The sequence below is a fragment of the Xenopus laevis genome, chromosome 1L (genome assembly GCF_017654675.1).
Source record: "Xenopus laevis strain J_2021 chromosome 1L, Xenopus_laevis_v10.1, whole genome shotgun sequence".
Lineage (NCBI taxonomy): Eukaryota > Metazoa > Chordata > Amphibia > Anura > Pipidae > Xenopus > Xenopus laevis.
This window is the reverse complement of record NC_054371.1, coordinates 51,861,718-51,885,508: the sequence shown is the minus strand read 5'-3', so window position 1 is coordinate 51,885,508 and position 23,791 is coordinate 51,861,718. Positions and strand designations below refer to the sequence as shown.

The 23,791-nt window shown below is 40.3% G+C and overlaps 1 protein-coding gene across 1 annotated transcript in view; it reads left to right on the top strand.

Moving 5' to 3' along the window:
* The window catches only part of LOC108698938 (polypeptide N-acetylgalactosaminyltransferase-like 6), a 547,280-nt gene that overhangs the window by 406,991 nt on the left and 116,498 nt on the right, over positions 1-23,791 (top strand). The window contains exon 6 of the mRNA XM_041589177.1: positions 1,708-1,891. Within this exon, the coding sequence (XP_041445111.1) occupies positions 1,708-1,891 (184 nt within the window). The remainder of the gene's footprint in view (positions 1-1,707; positions 1,892-23,791) is intronic.

Genomic DNA, 23,791 nt, shown 5'->3' with positions numbered 1-23,791 from the left:
TTAAGGCACATGACAACGTGTTGCAGTACATAAAGGCCACAGCTTTATTATAACCTTGTAACCAAAACTTTTCACATTATGACAGCTGCTGAGCAAGTCAAGGCATGAAGTTGGAACCCGGAAAACAGGAGTCTCCTGCCGCAAAGGGGGGGCAAGCCATAGGCTACCCCCCCCCCCACAGCTTAACTAACCAGATTGTGTCCATTACCAACTGGTGATGCAAACAACCCTAGAGCTGTGACACAAAAGTGAAGAGAAGACATTTTAGCACTAATTTTAATACCATGGTTACAAACATCAGTAAACAACATGTTAACAGGGGTGGGTGGGAGGGAAGCTGCTTTCTCTAAGCTTGCCATTCCCAAATAATTTGGCGGGCTTTGCTGTGTGGGAATCGCACTGTACCCGCCCCCCAGATGACAAATGGGATTGGGACAGGCTGTCTGACAAATTCCCCCGGTTGTTCCCAGCAGCCATGTACCACCCCCATCCACTGGGAGATGGGTGTTGGATGAGCTTTCCTCTGATAAAAAAATTGACATTTTAGAGCACAAAGACAAATACTGTTCAAATATTGTATTCATAAGGGGTGGGAGTCATGTAGGTATTTGTTTTCCCACCCAAAACATGTCCCCTACTTTGCACTCGATACAGACATATGAAGTTACAAAGCAGAAACCAAATGACCTGTCCTTACTACTAGCAACTCTCCATTGAGTGGAGAAAATAGATTCTCTTCCTTGAAGAAAACTCACCACTTGGTAAAACATTAACAACAATGTAGGGTTTATTTTTCTCCCCACATAAAATGTAATTTGAGGCTAGACGAACAGGTTGTAGTTGTGGGAAAGAAGGGGGTTTGTTTATACGAAGGCCTTCTCGGTGGACTGCAAATTTGTTTTGTTGCGATGATATTAAAAATCATTAAAATACAACGTCCTTCATTCTAGTTAAAACACTACGGTAGTTAAAAGAGTTTAGATGTCTAAGTTCCCTCTAGTATCACATTTTTCTTATAGCTGTTACTTTACACATTTCATTCTCTCAGAATTACTCAATTACTCATACAAATTTTTTCTTGCTTTGGAAGTTTAAATATAAACAAAATGCTTGCTCCCCCCCCTCTGCTCAAAAACACACATGGTATTATACAGTCAGTGTGTGTAAGGTATCAATACTTTAACAAATATATTTGGCAACTCTAACAAAATACCCATCTTTACACTAGCAAACTGATTTTACTTGGTTTTCCTTTAAGCGTTTTCTGTTTTTCTCCTCCGACTGAACATTCAGACACATACCTAGGAAGATAATTGCGTTATGCCGTATTCTTCAAGTACTGTTTCCTAGAGTCTTCAGACATTTTTGCTTTTCTTTTCAGGTGACAGATTGAGGACAGCTTGTGGCAGCTGAATGACAGAGATATAGATGACTGGGCTTTTGTAGCTCTCACTGGAATGCAGTTTCCCTAAAAACTATAATTGTTTCTAATCACTGTCCAGCTGAATGAAAACCAGTATTAGTGAACAGTCTGATGCTGATTTAAAAAAAAAGGTGGAGGGTTGTGAAATGTGTCGAGAGAGATGCAACTAGTAAAAAAAGACAATTTTCTTGATCCCTAAGAGATATGTTGGCGTCACATTGCTGTAATATGATGGATGACTTGACTAAACATGTCTTCCTATATTTTGTGCTTCCATTTTTCAGATCAGATTGCTCTGAACCACAAAACAATTGTGTGTCCCATGATAGATGTCATTGACCACAATCACTTTGGGTATGAAGCACAGGCAGGGGATGCCATGAGAGGAGCTTTTGACTGGGAAATGTACTACAAACGTATCCCGATACCTCCAGAGCTTCAAAGAACTGATCCCAGCGAGCCTTTTGAGTAAGTAGAATAAAAGAAAAGAAAGCTAAAGTGCGTGACTGAAATACATAGAAATTATCTTTCAAACTTTACCAGCTATAATGCGTATCCTTGAGAATTAATTTAGCCAGTGCAATTGTCTTCTCTCTGCTTTTGCTGCTCTACGTAATTCCTCTTGTTTATTTTATTGGTTTTCAGTTCCTTCCTTAAAGCTTTGACTACTATTATTATGACTGCTTTGCCTATTATATAAATTAGTCTTTTGAAAGGCAGTCATACTTAAGTACTTACAAGAGAGACATCTTTAAAGGAGAAGGAAAGTCATCTTGTACTTGGGGGTGCCAAATGTTAGTCACCCCAAGTGATTGTATATACTTACCTGAAACCCCAGGCCGGTGCTCCTATCAGCAGAAAACTGCACCGGCCCGGGGTTATACCAATGAGCACTACAGAGCAATCCTCTTCCGGCGTCTTCTTTCTTCAAATTTCCCAGGGGGAAACGCATGCACAGTTGAACAAAATAGTCGACTTTTTAGTTAAAGTTCAGCTTTTCCTTCTACTGCACATGTGCAGACGCGCAAAGAATGAGGAAGACGGAAGAGGATCGCTCCGTGGTGCTCACTGGTATAACTGGTTCAGTTTTCTGCAAATAGGAGCACCAGCCTGAGGTTTCAGGTGAGTCAATTCAATCACTTGGGGTGCCTACCTTTCCTTCTCCTTTAAGGAGGAGAGGTACATTATGGGTGAGATATGCAGGATTTAAAATTTGCCCTAAAGCAATGCATTGCTAAGCTCTGCTCCTGCACACCATAATTCCTTGCTCCTTATCTGCCATGTTTGCATGTTTCTGTTCTGCCCTGTAAACAATGCAGTATGCATAATAGTACATGCAAGTTTTCTGTATGACATATGGTTTTATTATGTGAGAAGTCTGCCTTTGTAACTCCCTCTGTGTATAATAGCCAGTACCTTATCAATATCGTTTGTGCCTTGAGATTATGAAGGTGTTTTAGTAACTTTGTATGATTCCATTTTATGGTTATAATAAGGTTCAATAACCACATTTCTTCTTCAGTGCTATGTGGTTTCAGTGTACAGCCAAATCATTTTTCAGGAATCCTTCAAAATTATATAAAATCTAAATTAGGTTTATCTAGAAGTAAAAATGACAGATTTTTCAGTTCAGGGTAACAATTCCTTCCAATCACCAGTGAAAAAGAAAGGTTATTGCATTTTTCATTGTTACCTAGTACTTTTTTCTAAAGTAAAAAAAATGTGAAGGACATAATATGTATAGATAGTTTCCCATAGACTTACATTGTGCTAACAGTGTGGAAAACGTGTTCTTGGATTTCACCATAAACTGGATATACAATTGACTAAGCCAATAACTTAATGGAAAACCAAAGACTTGCCAGACCAATATCTAGCTATGAATTGCCCACAGGTACCTAATAACAGATTCTTGTATATTGAAGAAATACCCACTCACAGGCCTTATCTTTGTCAAAAAGATATCAGCTGTAAATATCCCATTAGTGCTGGGAACTAGTGCCAAACTTTCAGATCCTTTCAAATTGGTTTACCATGGGTGGCCAAATTAGACAAAGATAGACTACTCACGTTTGGCAACCTTGTCAAATGATTAGCTCGATATGGGCAACTTTAGTTGAATTTCGAGCAGACCTTGGAGCAAAAGTCTTTGGCTCTGCAGAAGAAAACCAATAGGGAGAGTGAGCATTTGTGTTGGTAAGAGAGTATGATTGTAAAACTTTTACACTGGAAGTAACTAAATGTTTTAGTATGTCAGGAAAAATACAGAATTTTACCTGAAAAAACAATTTGACCTCTCTTAAATCCAACCTAAATTCTTCTTTATCTATTGAGTCTGAAACAAACAACTCACCACTTCCATTCAAATGACCCTTGAGACATACTGTATGACAAGAGCAGTGTCAAGCTCTGTGGAATAAAATACCTGAAACATTACCCTTAGTAATGGGCAAATTTGAGGCGGTTTGCTTCGCTGAAAAATTCGCGAATTTCCCTCAAAATTTGCAAAACGGTTAAAAATTTTCGAAATGGCGGCATTTTTGATGCCATTTTTTTTTTTTACGTTGGCCGATTTTTCACTGCAGTTTCGCGAATTTATTCGCCAGAGGCAGGAATTCGCTGCGAATTCACAACTGGTGAATAAATTCGCCCATCACTAATTAACCTTCCTTATTACTCTCTTACTTTTCTCTCCCCTTCCCCACAATGATGACACAATGATGACATCCAGATCTTGGGAGGGAAAAGGCCACAGCTTTTATTGCAAGTCAATAATACTGATACAGTAACAACATATTAACTCACAAAACCAGAAGTTTTCAACTTCAAACTTGGAGAAAAATATTTCCTAATCAAGGAATGCTTCCCACCTTAAACCACCATACCGCCTGGGCTACCTGACATGGCAGCCATCTAACTTCTAGGGGTCAGGAGAGCAAGTGAAACCAGGCAGTCACTCATCATCACTCTTGCGGGACCCCTGCCCACCAAGAGTCTGAATACTACCAGTCAACTTAGTTGTAACATTCACTGCCCATGGACCACACAAGTCAAGCATTTCACCACCCTCTGTGATGACCATGCATCTATATGCAAGCCCTTACCTAATTACTGTATCTATATGAATACAAGGGCTGCTCCGAATCCTCCAAAAATTGTGGTGAGCTTCCCTCAACTGACTACCTAACCTGATGGCTTCCTTTTGCCCCCGCCTACCCCATGATCTGACATCACCTCCCACACTCCTCCTTGCCCTGTCACCAGCCCATACGCTGTACTACCTATCTAGAGTGCCTATTTTTATTGTGAAAATTATCTTTCTGTTCTCACAGCTTCTGCAAATCATTTATGCTCAAATTATGTATAAATAATCCTTAGCAAAAGGGCTTGTTCTGTTTTTCTCTATATTCATTTCTTATCACATATTTAGCCAAACTTTCACAATTTTAGGAGTGTCATATTTATATTTGTTTCTTAAATCATTTACCTGGCTGATGGCAACTGCATTGCTGTTGATTTTATTCAGTGTGCAGTGTGTATTTAAATTGAAAATGCATTAGGTAAACATAGGGGCACATTTACCTACGGTCGAAGTAAAATCCTTCGACTTGGAATATCGAAGTCGAAGGATTTAGTGCTATTCCTACGATCGAACTATCGAAGGAAAAATCGTTCGATCGAATGATTAAATCCTTCGAATCCATCAGTCGTGTGTGCGTGCAGCGTGACCTCAGTGCCAACGTGTGTCTCACCGTCAGTAGGCACGCGCAAAATTTTTATTTCACCGCAACCCCCATCAAAAAGGGGTCACGATACTAAGAGGCGGATCTGGGCCGGCAGGGCACACAAGAGCCCGGCCCACCCGTTTTTTTCCCAGTGTCCCGTCGGCCCTGTCCGACACTGTATATATAAATATATGTGTGTAGAATAACGGTGTTTCCACACACTCCATTTTTATTAGTCAAAAAATATTTATTTAGCACATTAGCAAAACAATTTGACAAAGGTTGACAAAGTTTTTAGACCATAAACCGAAACATTGATGCAAAAGGTTTGCTAATGTGCTAAATCATTTTTTTTTTGAATAATGAAAATGGAGCGCTTGGAAACACAGATCTTCTATTCTCATCAACCTTGACACAGCACTCGGAAGTGTGGACGGAGAAGGTATATATATATATATATATATATATATATATATATATATATATCTATGTATATATTTATGTATATTTTTTTTTTAGTTTCTTCTTTATATGCTAAGAATTCATTTGTATAGTCCTACAGTATATATACTTGATTTTACTCAGGAGATATAGATTGATATAGTGGTTACAGCACTGAGGCTGCAAGATGTACAGTATATATTTTTAATAAAGGTATAGGATCCCTTATTAGGAAACCCATTATCCACAAAGTTCCAAATTATGGAAAGGCCATACTCCAATAGTCCATTTTATGCAAATAATTCTAGTTTTTATAAATGTTTTAATTTTTCTCTGAAATAGTAAAAAAAGTTACAGAACAAAACCCTTATCCAGAAAATCTCAGCTCCCAAGCTTTCCTGATAATATATCTTATAATTTTAACACTCATTACAATTTTTCCATTACTTTTTTTAGTGTTGAAAGTGAAATTGGTCACCAGGCCACCCTTAGGGTTACAAAAACCCATTTTTTTTATTTTGTACTCCCCTGCTACAAAAATTGCCAGTGCCAACTCAGAAACCCAAGTGTTAAATAAGCAAATAATATATTTTAATACTCCAACTCTTGTGTAGTCTTATAAATGAAGAACACGGGTTACCTGCTTCCTACAATATGGCACTAAAATATGTCAATAAAATATTGATTTGCAGTCTTTTAGCTGATGGTAAAACAAGCTTTGAAAGAATGTAGACTTTCTGTGCATTAATTGAAGAGCTTAAATAAAAGCAGGCAACAAAAGAAGAATGAGGCTTCAAATAGAAAGAAATATCATTGTTATTATTAATTTAATGCACATGTTGTGAATTCTGTAGGCAGCTATTTGATATTGTTTGTTAGAAAAAAGAATGTGCTTAAGAAGCTTGAAGTCAAGCCTTGCTTATTTAAGCATTATTAACACTCACCAGATTTTTGCATTAGGCAAAATCTCTTCTGCCCCAGGAGTGTTCTGCTCTATAAAATCTAGGCTTATTTAAACATGCAGTTCAAGCTATACATTTGATCTCAATCATTACTTTGCTTAAACTTTGATTGTTAAATATGTTAAATGTCAACAAGATATAATTCATTGCTCATCATTTAGAGGGTTAGACAATATGCTGTATTATATTCAGTTGGTACAGTTCATATTAAAGTTGGAGTTTTAAAGGAAAACTATACCCCAGCATGAATACTTAACCAGCTGCCATATTATACCATATTGGGTGGCCTATTAAAAAAACTTACCAAACTGGAATATATAAGTAAATATTGCCCTTTTACATCACTTTACCTTGAGCCACCATTTTGTGATGGTCTGTGTGCTGCCTTAGAGATCACCTGACCAGAAATAATGCAGCTCTAACTGCATGGGAACAAAAGACAAAACGTTGTCCAGTAAGTGGCTCATGTGATCTAACATGTATGTGTGTCCTTGGTTTGTCTGTGAATAGTATGATCCAAGGGAGCAGCCCGTAGCACTTTAAATTGCTATTTTCTATTTAGGCCTACCCAATGGCACATACTGTTAGAAAAGTATATTTTTATGAAAAGTAGTATTTAGATGAAGCAGGGTTTCAGACAAATGCGTCAGAGGTATGAAACACTTAGGGGCACATTTACCTACGGTCAAATATCGAGGGTTAATTAACCCTCGATATTCGACCATCAAAGTAAAATCCTTCGACTTCGAATATCGAAGTTGAAGGATTTAGCGCTATTCCAACGATCGAACGATCAAAGGAATAATCGTTGGATCGAACGATTAAATCCGTCGATTCGAACTATTCGAAGGATTTTAATCCATCAATCGAAGGATATTCCTTCGATCAGAAAATTGTTAGGAAGCCTATGGGGACCTTCCCCATAGGCTAACATTGGCCTCGGTAGGTTTTAGGTGGCGAACTAGGGGGTCGAAGAATTTTTTAAAGAGAGTACTTTGACTATCGAATGGTCGAATAGTCAAACAATTTTTAGTTTGAATTGTTCAATTCAAAGTCGTAGTAGTAGTCGAAGGTCGAAGTAGCCAATTCGATGGTCGAAGTAGCCATATTTGACCATTCGAAATTCAAAGTATTTTTTCTTCTATTCCTTCACTTGAACTACGTAAATGGGCCCCTTAATCATCATCACAAAAAAATCCAGAATTATAGGCTTTCAGTGCTCTCAAAGGTGTCCCTCATTGTTAAAAAAACAGTGCAACTGTATATTACTTTTAAAGTTCTTGGTTCCACTTACCCATTCAAATATCTATTCAGGTAGGTAAATTATTCTATAATAGTGATAAGCAGGCGCGCTCCAGCCTGTTATGTGTGTGCCTGAGGCAGCGCTCGAAATGCTGCCCCTTGCCCGTTGCGCTTACCTTGAAATTGCCGACGGGGGTCTGGGGGGCGCATCGTTAGGCAGAGAGCAAAAAATGTGCTCTCTGCTCTAGAAAAGCCGAATTAAATTGAACTCTCTGCACTAGAAAAGCTGAATTTCTGGTTTAAAAACCAGACATTCGGCTCTCAAAGTTACCAGGAGCGGCATTATTTCCGCCCCTGGCAACCTGGGGGTGCTGGCACCTGAGGCGAGTGCCTCAACTCGCCTCATTGGTGGAGCGCCCCTGGTGATAAGCGAAAAGAAATTTTTTGCTGAGTTTTGCTGCGAAAATGAGGCCCATTGACTCCAATGGGTGAAAATAATGTTGCACCACAAAAAAGCTTTGTCACACTCCCTCACGTGTCAAATTTTGTTGCCCATAGATTTTAATGCATTTTGCCAATTTTCGGCAAAGCAGGTCAGAATCGCCCATCACTATTATAACAATGAAGCCCCGATTTTTCCAGTAAATGTCAATTAATATCCAACCTCAATTTAATATGCCATAAATTATTATTAATGGTTTAGTTTGCATGTTTTTCTATACACCCCTCTTCAGCTCATATGCCAATCCACATAATGGCACAGACTCTCTAGGTTTCTCTAGATTTCAATACCAGGTGCTATAATCCATATTTCCCACTGATCTGCCTAAAACCCATCCATTTCTCACTAGGATGCACCTCTTTTGGGATCCACAACTCATGACTTTCCCACCTAAATTGGGATATTGGAAGATCTGCTTTTTATGCAGCCAATAATATCTATGTCTGCAGCAATTTCCCCTATTTAAGACAATACTATGCTTGCAATAAACTCAGTTGCTTGATATACTGGTGTCGCTTCTACCAAACAATGTTTCCTCCAGTCCTTTCTTGTGTCATAAGGGGAAGTTCACATCAGTGGCGTAACTAGATATTACTGGGCCCCACAGCAAATTATTTTTCAGGCCCCCAAAATGTTTTGGGGTTGACTTGTTTCTCCAATATTTATTGAAATTTTATATGAATTAGGGCCCATGGGGCCCCTATACCTCCTGGGCCCCCCTGCAGCCGCAGGGTCTGCTTCCTCTATAGTTACGCCCCTGGTTCACATGCTCACTCCTTCCTCTGTGTTTAAGGTCACTATGTAGCCTTTCATCATATAAACTGAATTGCCTTGGGGTCAGAATACACCAGGTATGTATTGGCACCAGTGTTTTTCATCCATATGATGCCTTTCATAACTAGAGTAACCCTAACCCAACCCTTTATATATTCCAGTTTGCACAAACAAATGATCCTTATATTATATGATTACCCCATTTTCAACACTTCCAATACCCCAATTATATTGGAATTCAGGGGGGGGGGGGATGTAGTTTTGTCAAAAAAGTAAAAAGTAGAAAAAGTCGAACAAATAAATAAATAAATATATCTAGCTATGGCTGCCTGCAGTTCTCAGCATGGAAATTGAATAATTATCAATATGCATTTAAAAATTAGCTAAAAATCCAAAATGTACAAACTCAGCTGAATTTCAACACTTGGCAGAATACTTTTGCTCAGCTTTAGCAATAAACAAGAAAATCGTACTCTGTCAATCAAGCATGGGAAATGACAAGGCTTGAGAAAGCTTCAGTATCTGTAGGGCATTCTGTTTTCATGTTTTTTGTATGCTATAAATATCGTCTCTTGAGATTCCTGCTAATATTGCATTTAATTTTTTTTTACAAAATACATAGCTTTTGTGTAGTTTTAGTTGCTAACCAAAAGTAATGGATATGTATGTACAGTATATATGAATATGTATAGATAGTGCTACAGTACTTCTATATGTAGTGCTCTAAATTACAATAATAGTATAATGTATTAATAACAGAAGGGGAAAAATTATAGATTTTAAATTATTACAAAAGCTGGCCTGGATTTAGGGGTAGGCAGGGCATGTGCCTAGGGCCTAGATGGGGCAGGGCTCAATTCAGAGTGTAGTTGTAGCCTAAAAAAGGGAAAGGTAAAAGGGAAAGTTAGGAAAAGTGTCAGTAATGCGGGAGGGGCAATTGTGGTGGAGGTAATGGTGGGAGTTGTGGATGGAGACAGGCAGGGGGCAAGTCGCTGGGGCCTTGGGCCAGAGAGGAAGTTGGTAACAGCCCATAGAGGTTACAATTACACGTCAAGTGGAGTAACATTCAGATACCAATGAGAGGATATGGTTATTACTGTATGAAGTTTTAAATAAAAGTTCTCAGTTTATGGTTTTTTTTCCTGATGATGGAACTGTTCACATTTGGTAAAACTCCTACAGTAAAACTTTCCTTTCACCTGTCCTTGATTTGTGGGAATGCTACTAAGACCCAGACCTGGGATGGAAGAATATGGAGACGGCAAGCTGCCCCTACTAAATAAATTTAAATAAGTTGTCATTATGTTTATGTTAATAAAAACTGGTGGCTGACAACAAGACGAGGTATGCGGTGCTGTTTTTGACGCTGGCGTCCATTTTTGACGCCGGCGTTCATTTATTTTTTGATGCCGGTGCCATTTTTTTGACTCTGCTGAATTTTCGCGGCTGGTTTGCGAATTAATTCACCGACAGCGAATCGCGCAAATTTGCCCCTGGCTAGTGATGGGCGAATTTGCGTCGTTTCGCCGAAAAATTCACGAATTTCGTGCGAAATTCACGAAATGGTGAAAAATTCGCGAAATCACGCTTTTTTCCGTTTTTTCGGAATTTTTTTTTGACGCCGGCGAATTTTTGCCGCGAATTTTTGCCGCGAATTTTCGCGGGCGTTTCGCCCGAATTCGCGCCTGGCGAATAAATTCGCCCATCCCTACCCCTGGCAAATAAATTCCCCCATCACTAGAGGTATGATTTTGGGCAATGTGTCTCAATATTGACTTATGGAAGGCATAACAAAAGTTAATTGTAGGTGTAAGCAAATAAGTTGATCTAAGGAGAAAAATACAGAAATACATCAGTACTCCAGATCAATTTACCAATCATTTACGTCTGTTCATGTCAGCAACAGCACAAAGAACAAATCAACAGAGCATGCCAAGCTCAGATTCATTCTGTGAAGTTTTAAAGAGACACTGTCATGGTTTGGATGGTGTTGTTTAATACTACATTACACTGTTTGTCTTGCTAATAATTCATTCTACCATGTAATATTTTATTTTAAAACCAATTCATGTTTAGTACATATGCTTTGAAAGATGTTTTTTTTTTAATTTCTGATTTGTTTTACCTACAGTATATAGCATAATTCACTTATTGAATACAATTAATGAATTAATTATTAATTGAAATAAATTAATTGGCAACCACTAAGGGGCAGATTTACTAAGCTCAAGTGAATTTTCGAAGTCCAAATAGTTCGAATTTCTAAGTAATTTTTTGGATACTTTGACCATCTAATAGGATACTACGACTTCATAATTTACGTAGACTTCGATTTGAAGTAAAACTCGTTCGAATATTCAACCATTGTATAGTCGAAGTACTGTCTCTAAAAATCCTTCAATTTCAATACTTCGCCAAATTAAAGCTACCGAATTGCTATATGGCCTATGGGGACCTTCCAGTGCATTTTTTAAAGTTTTTGGCATCGAATAAAAATCCTTCTATCGATCGGTAAAAATCATTCGAATCGTTTGATTCGAAGGATCGATCGAATGCTATTTTAGCACTAAATCCTTCGAATTCGATATTCTAATTCGAAGGATTTCAATTCGATGGTCGAATTTCGAGGGTTTTTAACCCCTCGAAATTCGACCCTTGATAAATCTGCTCCTTATTTTCCACAGTGTCTGCTATTATCATCCCATACCAACATACAGTCTCTTTCTGTTTATTCCCTTCCTTTTATGCAGACATTAGTATTTGCTGGCAGATTGTGGCCAAAGTAGCAGAAAATGTCACTGCCGATTGATATTATGTTTGACAAATGTACTCTCTTTTGTATACTTTGAAACAAAAAGGCTATTCCACCTAAGCATGTTGATTCAGATCTCTTCCTTAAGTTTTGGCTTCATCAACCATTTCCTGGAAGTATCCTCTTTTGAAGAATATGTCAGTGTTTTAACCCTAAATAACTAAGAAATGTTATGTTGTAACACAAGGGGGCTCATTTATAAACTTCACACAGAGCAGATTGGTTGGCACAGTGAATGTATTTGCCCGGCACATGGTTACATTTATAAAGCTGAATAAGTGTAGTGCAAACAGAATTGCGATTTTTTTTTTCACACTGCGAATGTCTATAAGAGCTTTTTAAATATGGCAAAAATTGCAAATTGCGAATAATATGCGCACACTCTGCATTTGACAACTTTGGTGGCAGAGAAAATATTTGCAAAACAGTTTTACAAATTGCGAATTTAAGTTACTGTCAACGCTATTTTCGTGCAAAACAACCTCACACAGTGGGCGCACTCACGCAAACCCACCGTCTCATTTTGCGAGCCGTTTGCGAAAATTTATTCTCAATGAAAATTCGCAAAAACTGGAAAGACGGGCACAGCAGTACAATATTTTAGCGTTCATGAAAAAACATGGGCAATACAACATTTGTAAATATGCGCTGTGTGAACTTTATAAATGACCCCAAGGTTTTCTTTAAATCTGAGTTTAAAAGAGTTAAAAAGGGCACTTATCACATAAAAGAGATGCAGTTAACAGAGCCCACACTACAGATTGGGAAAACTAGTATTTTTTTAGAAAAAGCACCTGTCCCTCGCTCTGTCCCTCGCACTGAGAGGGAGCTCCTAGTACACGTGATCCTGCTGGGCCATACACATGCACATAGCAAGTAAATGCCTAATGCAAATTGCCAGGTGGTGTAAATGCAAATTGCTATGTAGTGTCTTGGGCATATTCATTTCCATTAAAATTTAAGTAGATAGCACTAAAACATGCTTTCAGTCAGTGCTCGTTATTCGTTAATCACATGGGTAGCCATTAACACATTTTAGGTAGCGGAGTATGAAGGACACATAATTAGAGTGTTTGAGAGGAGTTCATTTATATATACATTACATATTAGTATATAATTGTTTTTGCATGAATGTAATCAAATGAACTGCTCCCAAGCACTTTAATTATAGGGCAGCAAGACTTTTGAAATCTTTGTGGTGGCCACAGACGTGATTAATGAGCACTAATACTTAGGATGTGCTTTCAGATTTATTTGTATGACATATATTTCAGCTTGGCTTTTCACTTTTTGTACCACACAGATCAGAGCTAGAAATGATGCTGAAACTCATAAGAGGGATGGCAATTTTATTTTAGTAGCTTCCTACAATGTATTGCTCATTTAAGCAGCCTTTGGTTCTTTATTATCATTGTACAGACAGTGAGCAATCCAATGAACTAGATATGCTAGATTTCCAATGAACTAGATATGCTAGATTTCCAATGAACTAGATATGCTAGATTTCTAATATACTAGATACAGTATGCTAGATTTCCAATGAACTAGATATGCTAGATTTCCAATATACTAGATATGCTAGATTTCCAATGTACTTGGTTGAATTCAGGGCTCCATCTTCACACAAGGAATTGATGTGTTTTACCCAGGTACTCCAGATTCCTCCCACACTCCAAATATGTACAGGCAAGTTAATTGGTAATAAACCTGACCATACTATGTATGAATGTGGTAGGGACCTTAGATTGCAAGCTCCACTGGGGCAAAGACATGTGAATAATGTATAATCTCTCTGAAGTGCTGCAGAACATGTCAGCAGTGCAGTATATACATTATGGATAGTTATGAATATGGCATAAATGTGAAGGATTCAGTATTTATTAAAACACATGTAGATTTGAAAAAGTGAAGCTTAAGTAAATATTTTGCAGTGGGGTTTACCCACTTTAAAATAATTTTGCTATTTCTTTCTAATGAACATTTTGATGTCCAGTACATAAAGATTTTGGACGTAAAAACAAAGCAACTACTGAGATTGTACATCTAAGAGGGGATTCACCGAATCAAGGATTAGGCCAGGATTCAGAATTTTTCAGCTGAATTCTGAATTCGCCCGAATCCTTGTGCCTGGTTGAACCAATTCGGAATCCTAATTTGCATCTTTAAATTAGGGGTGGGAAGGGAAATCACTTTTCGTCAAGGTAGTAAAACATTTTTATCCCCACTTTTTCCTTTCCTGCTCCTACATAAGTTTTTTTATGTAACTCAGTTGAGAATAATGAAAAAGGGGCATCCTTTATGTTTTAAACACGTACAAATACAGGATCATACACTTTTTTCGATTAAACTATACATTCAGAATTAATAATAGTTTATACAGTGCTGGAATTGGGAAGAGATTTACAGGGATGCCATCCCTCCAACCCATGCCTTTTAAATCCTGGAAAGTTATACATTAAAACTGGAGCTTGCTACTGCCCTGCCCACTTCTGCATACAAATAAAATGGAGCGGTTAAAAAGTAGAAGTTAAAAGGGCATATAAAAGATAAAAGGAGAGAAAAGATTGCAGGGTAGAGAAGAGAACGGAGAAGTGATATACAGATGAAGGCTCCGTGTACTATAGTACAGGAGGGAAGAAGAAAACAGGGGAAACAAAAAGAAAATAAAGGCAGAGAACTATAACAGACTGAAGAATTGTAAGAGAATAATATATATGAAATAATTTGGGGTTATATAGAATATGCTGGGGCTGTGCTGTGTTACAACACACAATGCACAGGAACGGTGATGTATTTGTAGAAGCTGAACTGGCAGTCAAGAAAAGGCATATGCACAGATTTCATTTTGTGGCCACATACTTATACAAAATATGTTTTTGGTTCAGCTTATTTCTAAAAATCCTATGTAAGGAATACAATAAGATTTGTTTATGTCTTAGATATAGTCCAGAAGAGTTTGCCTAAAAATTATTGCATGTCTATTCTAGGATTAGAATACATCCTAGTGTTTGAACTTGCAAGAAGCAATCTTCAATGATTCTTCCACCTAGTGACCATTGGAAACCTCTAGTTTTAGAAACATGACTGAATGTCTGTTCAGCTGAGAAAGAAGTATCTGAACGAGTAACAAACAATTTAGGAACTACACTTGGCACATTTGTTAAACATTGCATCCCTGGGGTATTTGTAATTTATCCAGTTATCCAAAATATATTTACCCTTGGGTGCTATCAAATCCTCTCACATAAAGATTCTGAGCAAACAAAACACAGGCAGTAGTAGAAAAGTGCAGGTTTAATTTTTGAAACCTGAACAATGCCCATACTTTTTGTATTTTTTTTGTATATTTTGTATTGAGTCTGTTGTAAAATGTTGAGTCAAATCAGTGGTTATTTTTACCATATAGCTCACTGGTATATTTCTAGCATTTGAAATAAAACAATTTTGTCATTGTTGGTGAAATGCACAGTATAGAGTTCAGGCTACATGTTGGTTTCAGCGACTATAGCTGGTCTAGCTCAGAACACAAGAGAAACGATGAAAAATCACTCCATTACAAAATGGCTTTCATCTAATATTATTCTGATGTAATAATTTAAAGTGTCAATTTAGGAGCCTTCTATGGCTTTGGAGAGATGCCAACTGAGGATCTCACAGGACTCTGCCAACTTCTCATGAGTCAGCCAAAGTAATATCCCAGTATAAGCTTTTCTCCTAACCTCTAAAAAGTCACTTTGAGGGTGATTGTATTTAAAATGCCAAAGAAATAAAATGATTTTGAGCTTTTTATATCACTCGAAAGCATCCTTTTTTCTACACAATTTATTTCATTTATAATTTTTTTCATGTCTTAATATTGAGTGCATAAAATATTACGATGGTCATTTTCACCCCACAAGTGCAATTGCAATCTGACAACTTTAGGCAGCAAAATTTACTTGTCACGGTCGGCACCCTAAACCAGAACTAATGCCAAGCTCCCTGGTCTCGGCTCGGCTTCACCAGTAATGTGACCGCCTTTGGCTTCGGGAGGAGCCCTCAGCGTACTCAGATGCCACCTGGATTTTTCGAGAGGAGCAAAGCGAGGAGTTCTGGCAAGCAAAGGGGCACGACTGTTGTAAAAGTCAGTTTGGCCGAAGGTCACGGTACAAATGGAGCAGGTAAAGAGAATCGTCAGACAGGCAGGGTCGAGGCAGGCAGATATCGAGAATAGTCAGGCAGGCAAGGGTCAAACCGGGTTGTCAATCAAGGGAATTGGCAGGAAGAGTTGTCGAAGGCAGGCAAGGGTCAGGTTCCAGAGGTCAGAATAGTCAAACAGGCAGGCAAGGGTCAAAAACGGATAATCAGACAGAATCAGGCAAAAGATCAGAAGCACCAGGAATAAATCCTATCACGGGCACAGTATAAAACTAAGAATCCCTTTAAATACCGTTTGAATTTCGCACCACTGCGCGCTGACGTCATCACGTCAGTGGGCATGCGCATAAAATCCAGGAAGAGGCGCGCGCGCGCCTTAACTAACCGGCACTTGCAAGGAAGAAGAAGGACGATGTGGCGGGCGTCCCCGCCGGGGTGGCGGGCGTCCCTGCCGTCCCCCCCACTAGACCACCAGGGTAAGATTCTCTTACATTACCCCCCTCTCTAGGGGGGGCCACTGGACCCCCAGGCTTCCTGGGAAACTTAGCATGGAATTTCTTCCTGAGACGGTCAGCCTTGATGTCATCAACTGAGACCCAAGAGTTCTCCTCAGGAACGAAGCCCTTCCACCTAGTAAGATATTGAAGCTTACCACGCACAAGGCGGGAATCGAGGAACTCCTGGATCTCATATTCAGGCTGACCTTCAACCAACACTGGGGGAGGAACAGACAAATGACGAACATTAGTGGCAGGCTTTAAAAGAGAAACATGAAAGGAGTTAGAAATTTTGAAATTAGAAGGTAATTTTAGACGAACAGAGGAAGGATTGATTATGGCAGTGATGGGAAATGGACCAATGAACCTGGGACCAAGTTTGGGGGATGGAACCTTCAGTTTAATATTCTTAGTAGATAGCCATACCAAGTCCCCCACCTTGTACTGAGGTGCCTCTCTACGGGATTTGTCAGCAGCTTTTTTCTGAGCTGAGGAAGCTGCGGACAGAGAGTTGTGGACCTGGGACCAAATCTTAGCAAATTGTTCTACGGTAACATTGGCAGAGGGTACAGAAGAAGTAGAGCCAGAAAAAGCTTTGGGATGCAATCCATTGACTATGAAAAAAGGAGATTCCCCAGAGGAAGAATGGGAAGCATTGTTATATGCAAATTCAGCCCAAGGCAACAGTTCAGACCAGGTAGATTGGTTATGGGACACATAACATCGAAGATATTGTTTGAGAGACTGGTTGACCCTTTCAGTTTGGCCATTAGTTTGGGGATGATAGGCAGAAGAAAAGGATAATTTGGTACCAACCAAAGAACAGAAAGCACGCCAAAATTTGGAAACAAACTGAACCCCTCTGTCTGAAACAATATTTTCAGGAAAACCGTGTAACTTAAAGATATGAGTAATAAACAGGTCAGCCAGGTTTTTAGCAGAAGGAAGCTGGGGAAGGGGAATAAAATGAGCCATCTTACTGAACCTGTCTACCACCACCCAAATCACAGTTTTCCCCTGAGAAGAAGGTAAATCTACAATAAAATCCATGGAAATGTGGGACCACGGTTTTACAGGAATGGGTAAAGGAATTAGCAAACCCTGGGATAAACTATGGGAGGATTTAGATCTTTGACAAATTGGACAAGAATTAACAAAAGTTTTAGCATCCAACTTAAAAGATGGCCACCAAACATGATGGGAAAGCAGAGAAATTGTTTTAGCAATACCTGGATGACCTGCCGCCTTAGAATCATGAACCTCCCTCAACACTTGTCCTCTAAGCTCCTCAGGTATGAACCATTTACCAGACGGAGTTTCAGCAGGGGCGGAAGACTGTACAGAGGACAACAATATAGAGAGGTCAGACTCTAAGGCTGCGACAATTATCTCCCTTGGAATGATGGGAGTACACTCACTGGAGTCAGGAGAAACTGCTTTGAAACTCCTAGAGAGTGCATCCGCCTTGACATTTTTAGATCCAGGACAATAAGTTAAAGAAAAGTTAAACCTTGAAAAGAATAGAGACCATCTGGCTTGCCTAGGATTGAGGCGTTTGGCAGACTCTATATATAAAAGGTTCTTATGGTCTGTATAAACCGTTACAGGATGTTTTGCACCTTCCAGAAGGTGCCGCCATTCCTCAAAGGCCCACTTAACGGCCAACAATTCCCTGTTCCCAATATCATAATTCACCTCTGCCGGTGAAAATTTTTTAGAGAAAAAGGCACAGGGATGCATTTTGTTGGTCGTTGGGTGCCTTTGAGAAAGGACTGCCCCAGCTCCTACTTCCGAAGCATCTACTTCTACAATAAATGGAAGAGAAGAATCAGGATATCGGAGGATAGGGGCCGAACTGAACTCTTTCTTGAGAATTTCAAAGGCTTGCACAGCCTCTGGAGGCCATAAGCTGGGATCAGCTCCCTTTTTGGTTAAATTGGTAATGGGAGCAACGAGAATGGAAAAATCTTTAATAAATTGACGATAGTAATTCGCAAAACCGAGAAACCTTTGAGTCGCACGTAACGAAAGGGGTTGGGTCCAGTCCAGGACTGCTCTCACCTTGCCTGGATCCATTTCTAGACCCATGCTGGAAATTATGAACCCCAAAAACTGAACAGAAGCAACCTCAAAAGTACATTTTTCCAGTTTTGCATATAGATTATTCTCTCTTAGTCTACGTAAGACCTCACAAACATGTTTACGATGTTCAGATAAATTGGAAGATAAAATTAGAATATTGTCAAGGTAGACCACTACGAATACTCCTAACAAGTCCCGAAAAATGTTGTTAACAAATTCCTGAAACACAGCAGGAGCGTTACAGAGACCAAAAGGCATTACAAGATATTCGTAGTGGCCGTCCCTGGTGTTAAATGCAGTCTTCCACTCGTCCCCTTCTTTGATTCGAATTAGATTATAAGCCCCCCTAAGATCAAGCTTAGTAAAAATTTTAGCAAATTTGACTTGGTCGAAGAGTTCAGATATTAAGGGTAGAGGATAGCGGTTCTTAATAGTGATCTTGTTGAGTCCCCTGTAATCAATACAGGGACGAAGACCGCCATCCTTCTTCCCTACGAAAAAGAAGCCCGCCCCCGCAGGGGAATAGGAAGGCCTAATGAAACCCCTCTCCAGGTTCTCTTTAATATACTCCCTCATTGCCTGGGCTTCGGGCAATGAAAGAGAATATGTTCTACCCCAGGGAGGAGTTGACCCGGGAATCAGATCAATTGGGCAGTCATACTGCCGATGTGGGGGTAGAGTCTCGGCTGCCTTTTTAGAAAACACATCAGAAAACCCAGAGTAGGCAGATGGTAACCCTTCTAGAATGGTAGTGGCCACTACCGGAGGAATACAAACACCCCCACACTGGGACCCCCACTGAATAACCTCCCCAGCCGCCCAATCAATAAGGGGGTTATGGACCTGGAGCCAAGGTAACCCTAAAATAAGGGGGGAGGAGGCACATTCCAAGAGGAAAAAGGCTATCTCTTCATGGTGGAGATTATTAACACACATGGATAAAAACACAGTTTTACTAGAAATTTTCCCTGACCCTAAGGGTCTCTTGTCCACCGCTAATATTTTCATGGGAACACTTAAAGAAACGGAAGGAATATTATGTCTGGCTGCAAAAGCAGCATCTAAGAAATTACCCTCCGCCCCAGAGTCCACAAAAGCGGACACCAACACAGAGCCCGTAGGCCAGGTTAACTTGACTGGTAACAGAATCCTTGAGGCAGATTGGGGAGAGGAAACTCCTGTACCCAAATGGAGCTCCCCTTCTCCATTTAGGCTTGGGAGTTTCCCGGCCTCTTAGGACACAAGTTTAGAAAATGACCCTTCTCTCCACAATATAAGCAGAGACCCATGGAACGCCTACGAGCCTTCTCCTCAGGTGTCAGATGAGAAGTACCTATTTGCATAGGTTCCTACTGAGGAGAGGGCGCAGTAGCCTTAGAGAACTTATCAGAAGAATTTAAGGCAGATTTGTCACTGCAAGCTCCAGGGAAATTTGAAGAACCCTTTTCACCCCTTCTCTCCCTCTGTCTCCTATCCACCTGGATGGCAAAGGACATGAGATCGTCCAGGTTAGAGGGCAGGGGGCAATTAACCAGACTGTCTTTGACATGATCAGACAGCCCAATACGGAACTGACTACGAAGAGCCAAATCGTTCCACCCGGTCTCTACTGCCCACCGGCGTTTCCCCTGACGTAACCTACGAATCGCGGTATCGGCTGAAGAGGCACGATCCGGGTCATCGTAAAGTATGGCCATGGTCTCAAAGAAATTATCTAAGGAGAAACGGGCTGGATCTGAGGCGGGCAGTCTTAGAGCCTAAATTTGGGGATCACCCTGTAATAGGGTCATGACAAACCTTACTTTCTCCTCACCCGTAGGAAATGAGTGAGGGAAGAAACCAAGGTACAATTTACATGCCTCTTTAAAGACAAAGAATTTTGCTCTATCCCCACTGAACTTTTCAGGAAAAGCAATCTTGGGTTCCTGGGGTCTAGCAGAATCACCCCACATAGCAGGGGAACCCACAGGGGAAGAGGCAACTGGAGTGGTTGGCTGCTGCGGAGTTTCCAGCCTGCGGGTCAGATTGTGAAACCCCTGAAGCAGGTAGTTTTGTTTCCGCTCATGGTCCTCCATACGCTGTAGCAGGGCAGTAAGGAGCACTTCAGTGGTAGTTGGAGGAGGCGTAACGGAAACAGCAGCAGAAGCAACGTCTAGACTTTCGTCCTCCAGGGCCCTCCACGGTCGGCACCCTAAACCAGAACTAATGCCAAGCTCCCTGGTCTCGGCTCGGCTTCACCAGTAATGTGACCGCCGAGTTCTGGCAAGCAAAGGGGCACGACTGTTGTAAAAGTCAGTTTGGCCGAAGGTCACGATACAAATGGAGCAGGTAAAGAGAATCGTCAGACAGGCAGGGTCGAGGCAGGCAGATATCGAGAATAGTCAGGCAGGCAAGGGTCAAACCGGGTTGTCAATCAAGGGAATTGGCAGGAAGAGTTGTCGAAGGCAGGCAAGGGTCAGGTTCCAGAGATCAGAATAGTCAAACAGGCAGGCAAGGGTCAAAAACGGATAATCAGACAGAATCAGGCAAAAGCACAAAGCTCAGAAGCACCAGGAATAAATCCTATCACGGGCACAGTATAAAACTAAGAATCCCTTTAAATACCGTTTGAATTTCGCGCCACTGCGCGCTGATGTCATCACGTCAGCGCGCATGCGCATAAAATCCAGGAAGAGGCGCGCGCGCGCGCCTTAACTAACCGGCACTTGCAAGGAAGAAGAAGGACGATGTGGCGGGCGTCCCCGCCGGGGCGGCAGGCGTCTCTGCCGTCCCCCCACTAGACCACCAGGGTAAGATTCTCTTACAGTACTGAATACTCAACTCAAAAGTTCCCCTTTTAATCCAACTCACAAACATTAAGAATATACTCAGCATATAACAGAATATAACCGGCACTTGCAAGGAAGAAGAAGGACGATGTGGCGGGCGTCCCCGCCGGGGCGGCAGGCGTCTCTGCCGTCCGCCCACTAGACCACCAGGGTAAGATTCTCTTACAGTACTGAATACTCAACTCAAAAGTTCCCCTTTTAATCCAACTCACAAACATTAAGAATATACTCAGCATATAACAGAATATAACAGAGAGCCTCTGAGGAAGTCAGGTAATGATGATACACATCAGGTGAAGGCTTTCAACGTGATCCCCAAGTGCCCAGAAGCACTGCTTGTATATAAAGTCACCATTTGCACCTCCACATATTTGTGTTAAGCGCTCATTTATTTGTTACAAAAACTGTGTGCAGGTGTGTCTATTGATGAAGGGATAGCAGTAGCTCAATAGTGTCAGTATAGTGCAGGATGGGCAGGAAGGTATTACCCAAAAATTCACCATGCAGAGAACCCTTTCTTTAATTCCATCTGTCATTGCTCCACAGAACATTAGGGCATGTAAACAACCAGTCATACAAAATTTGAGACCTTGAAAGAGACTCCAATATGCAGTAGAATTTCACAAAAAATAGTAGCTTCTCTGCCGTCAGACCAAACACTTCTTCCTTTCCACCCACCATGGGATCACAATTCCCACCTGTTTTCAGCAACCTGACACGTTCCAATAGCATCCCCTTGCTATTCCAAACAGGACTTTGACTCCGGATGGATTTCTACACAAGGCTTCTTAACTCATCCATTCCTATTAATGAAATGTTGCTCAGGTCCTTCACTGTTGGAAGACTACTTCCTTTATTCTCCTAGTTGGAGCAATTAGCAGCCCATGCTAGCTTCCAGCTCTATCTCATGCACCTATTGCCCACTTTACATAAAACTACTCTACTCTGACTAAATCTTCTGCCTGCAACTAACAGGGTGACTCCTGTCTTCTACAGACTGGTGTTATCTCTGCCACATCCTTCCTGGACTCCTCCCCTTCCTCCCACTGTTGCCCCTTTTATACCTTTCTCTCTCTATGTCCCCTTGTGGCTAGTGGTATAAATTGCACTTTGCATTAATTCTGCAACTACACGTTAAACGCAAACTTTGTATTACCCAATTATTACATTTTCACATACAATCCCATCAAACTGACACATTTAAACACCATACTTTACACAACCAGCTACTGTGCCCCCTTAAAAGTATTACAGGTTTCCCACAGCTTCCTGCATCAATTACAGCAATGAACCTGCACCTAAATAACTGGGTGCAGACGTCCTTTTGATGCAGTTTGCTGGAAATAACATTCTAACACCTGCAATTTTCCCCAGTGTATCCAAGTAATCCATTTTCTTTCTGTGTGTGTAGAAATATGGCACTTACTTTATAAGCACCATTGGGTTAGGACCTCATATGAATAAGGAACAGTCTCTGTAAAAGCACTAAACATATTGGAGCTACAAAAATACAGAATAATAAATGAAATCATCATACCCACAATGCCTCACATCATTTACAGGTTTTTATCAGGTTGCATCAATGTTTGTTTACAAAGATAACCTTGATAGCTAGACTGCTTTTCTTCTCAGGCATTTGATAGGTTTCCTTGGTTGCTTGATCCTGATTTATAACTGGGGGGTTTTGCTTGTTCTGACTACAGTTGTTTGACACCTACCGCTAGCCTTCCGCCTCTACATTTCAACTGCCTTTCCCATGTTATATTTACCCATGTTATGTTGACAACAACCATCTCTCTACTCTTAAGGGGGCATTTACTAAAACTCAAATTGATTTAATTTTTTTATAAAAACAAAATCAACCTCACTCCCATCCAAAATTATGCTACAATTCGGATCTTTTTTGTAAGATTGTCACCAGAAAACCCAGAGTTTTTCAGATTATCATACGAAAACAAACGCAGATCAAGAAACATCTTCAGGGACATCTGCCATTTACTACTAAAGGACCTCGACAGGTTTTAGCTTGAGTGTTTTTGGATTCAGATTTTCGCAGCTTTGGGGTATAATAAATCTCTAAAAATTTTATTTTTTTTTCCTCTAAATATTTGAGTTTTCCCCTTTAAAAACTCGACCAGATAAAATTGAGGTTTAATAAATAGGCCCATTATTGTCATATAGCACTAGTATAAAGTAGGGATTTGGCCTAACCCCCGAATCCTTCTCGAAAGATTCAAGCGAATACCGAACCGAATCCTAATTTGCTTGACAAAAAGTCACGCGCTTTCTCTTACGCCCTAATATGCATATGCAAACTAAGATTCTGATTCAGTTCGGCCGGGCTGAAGGATTCGCCCGAATCCTGC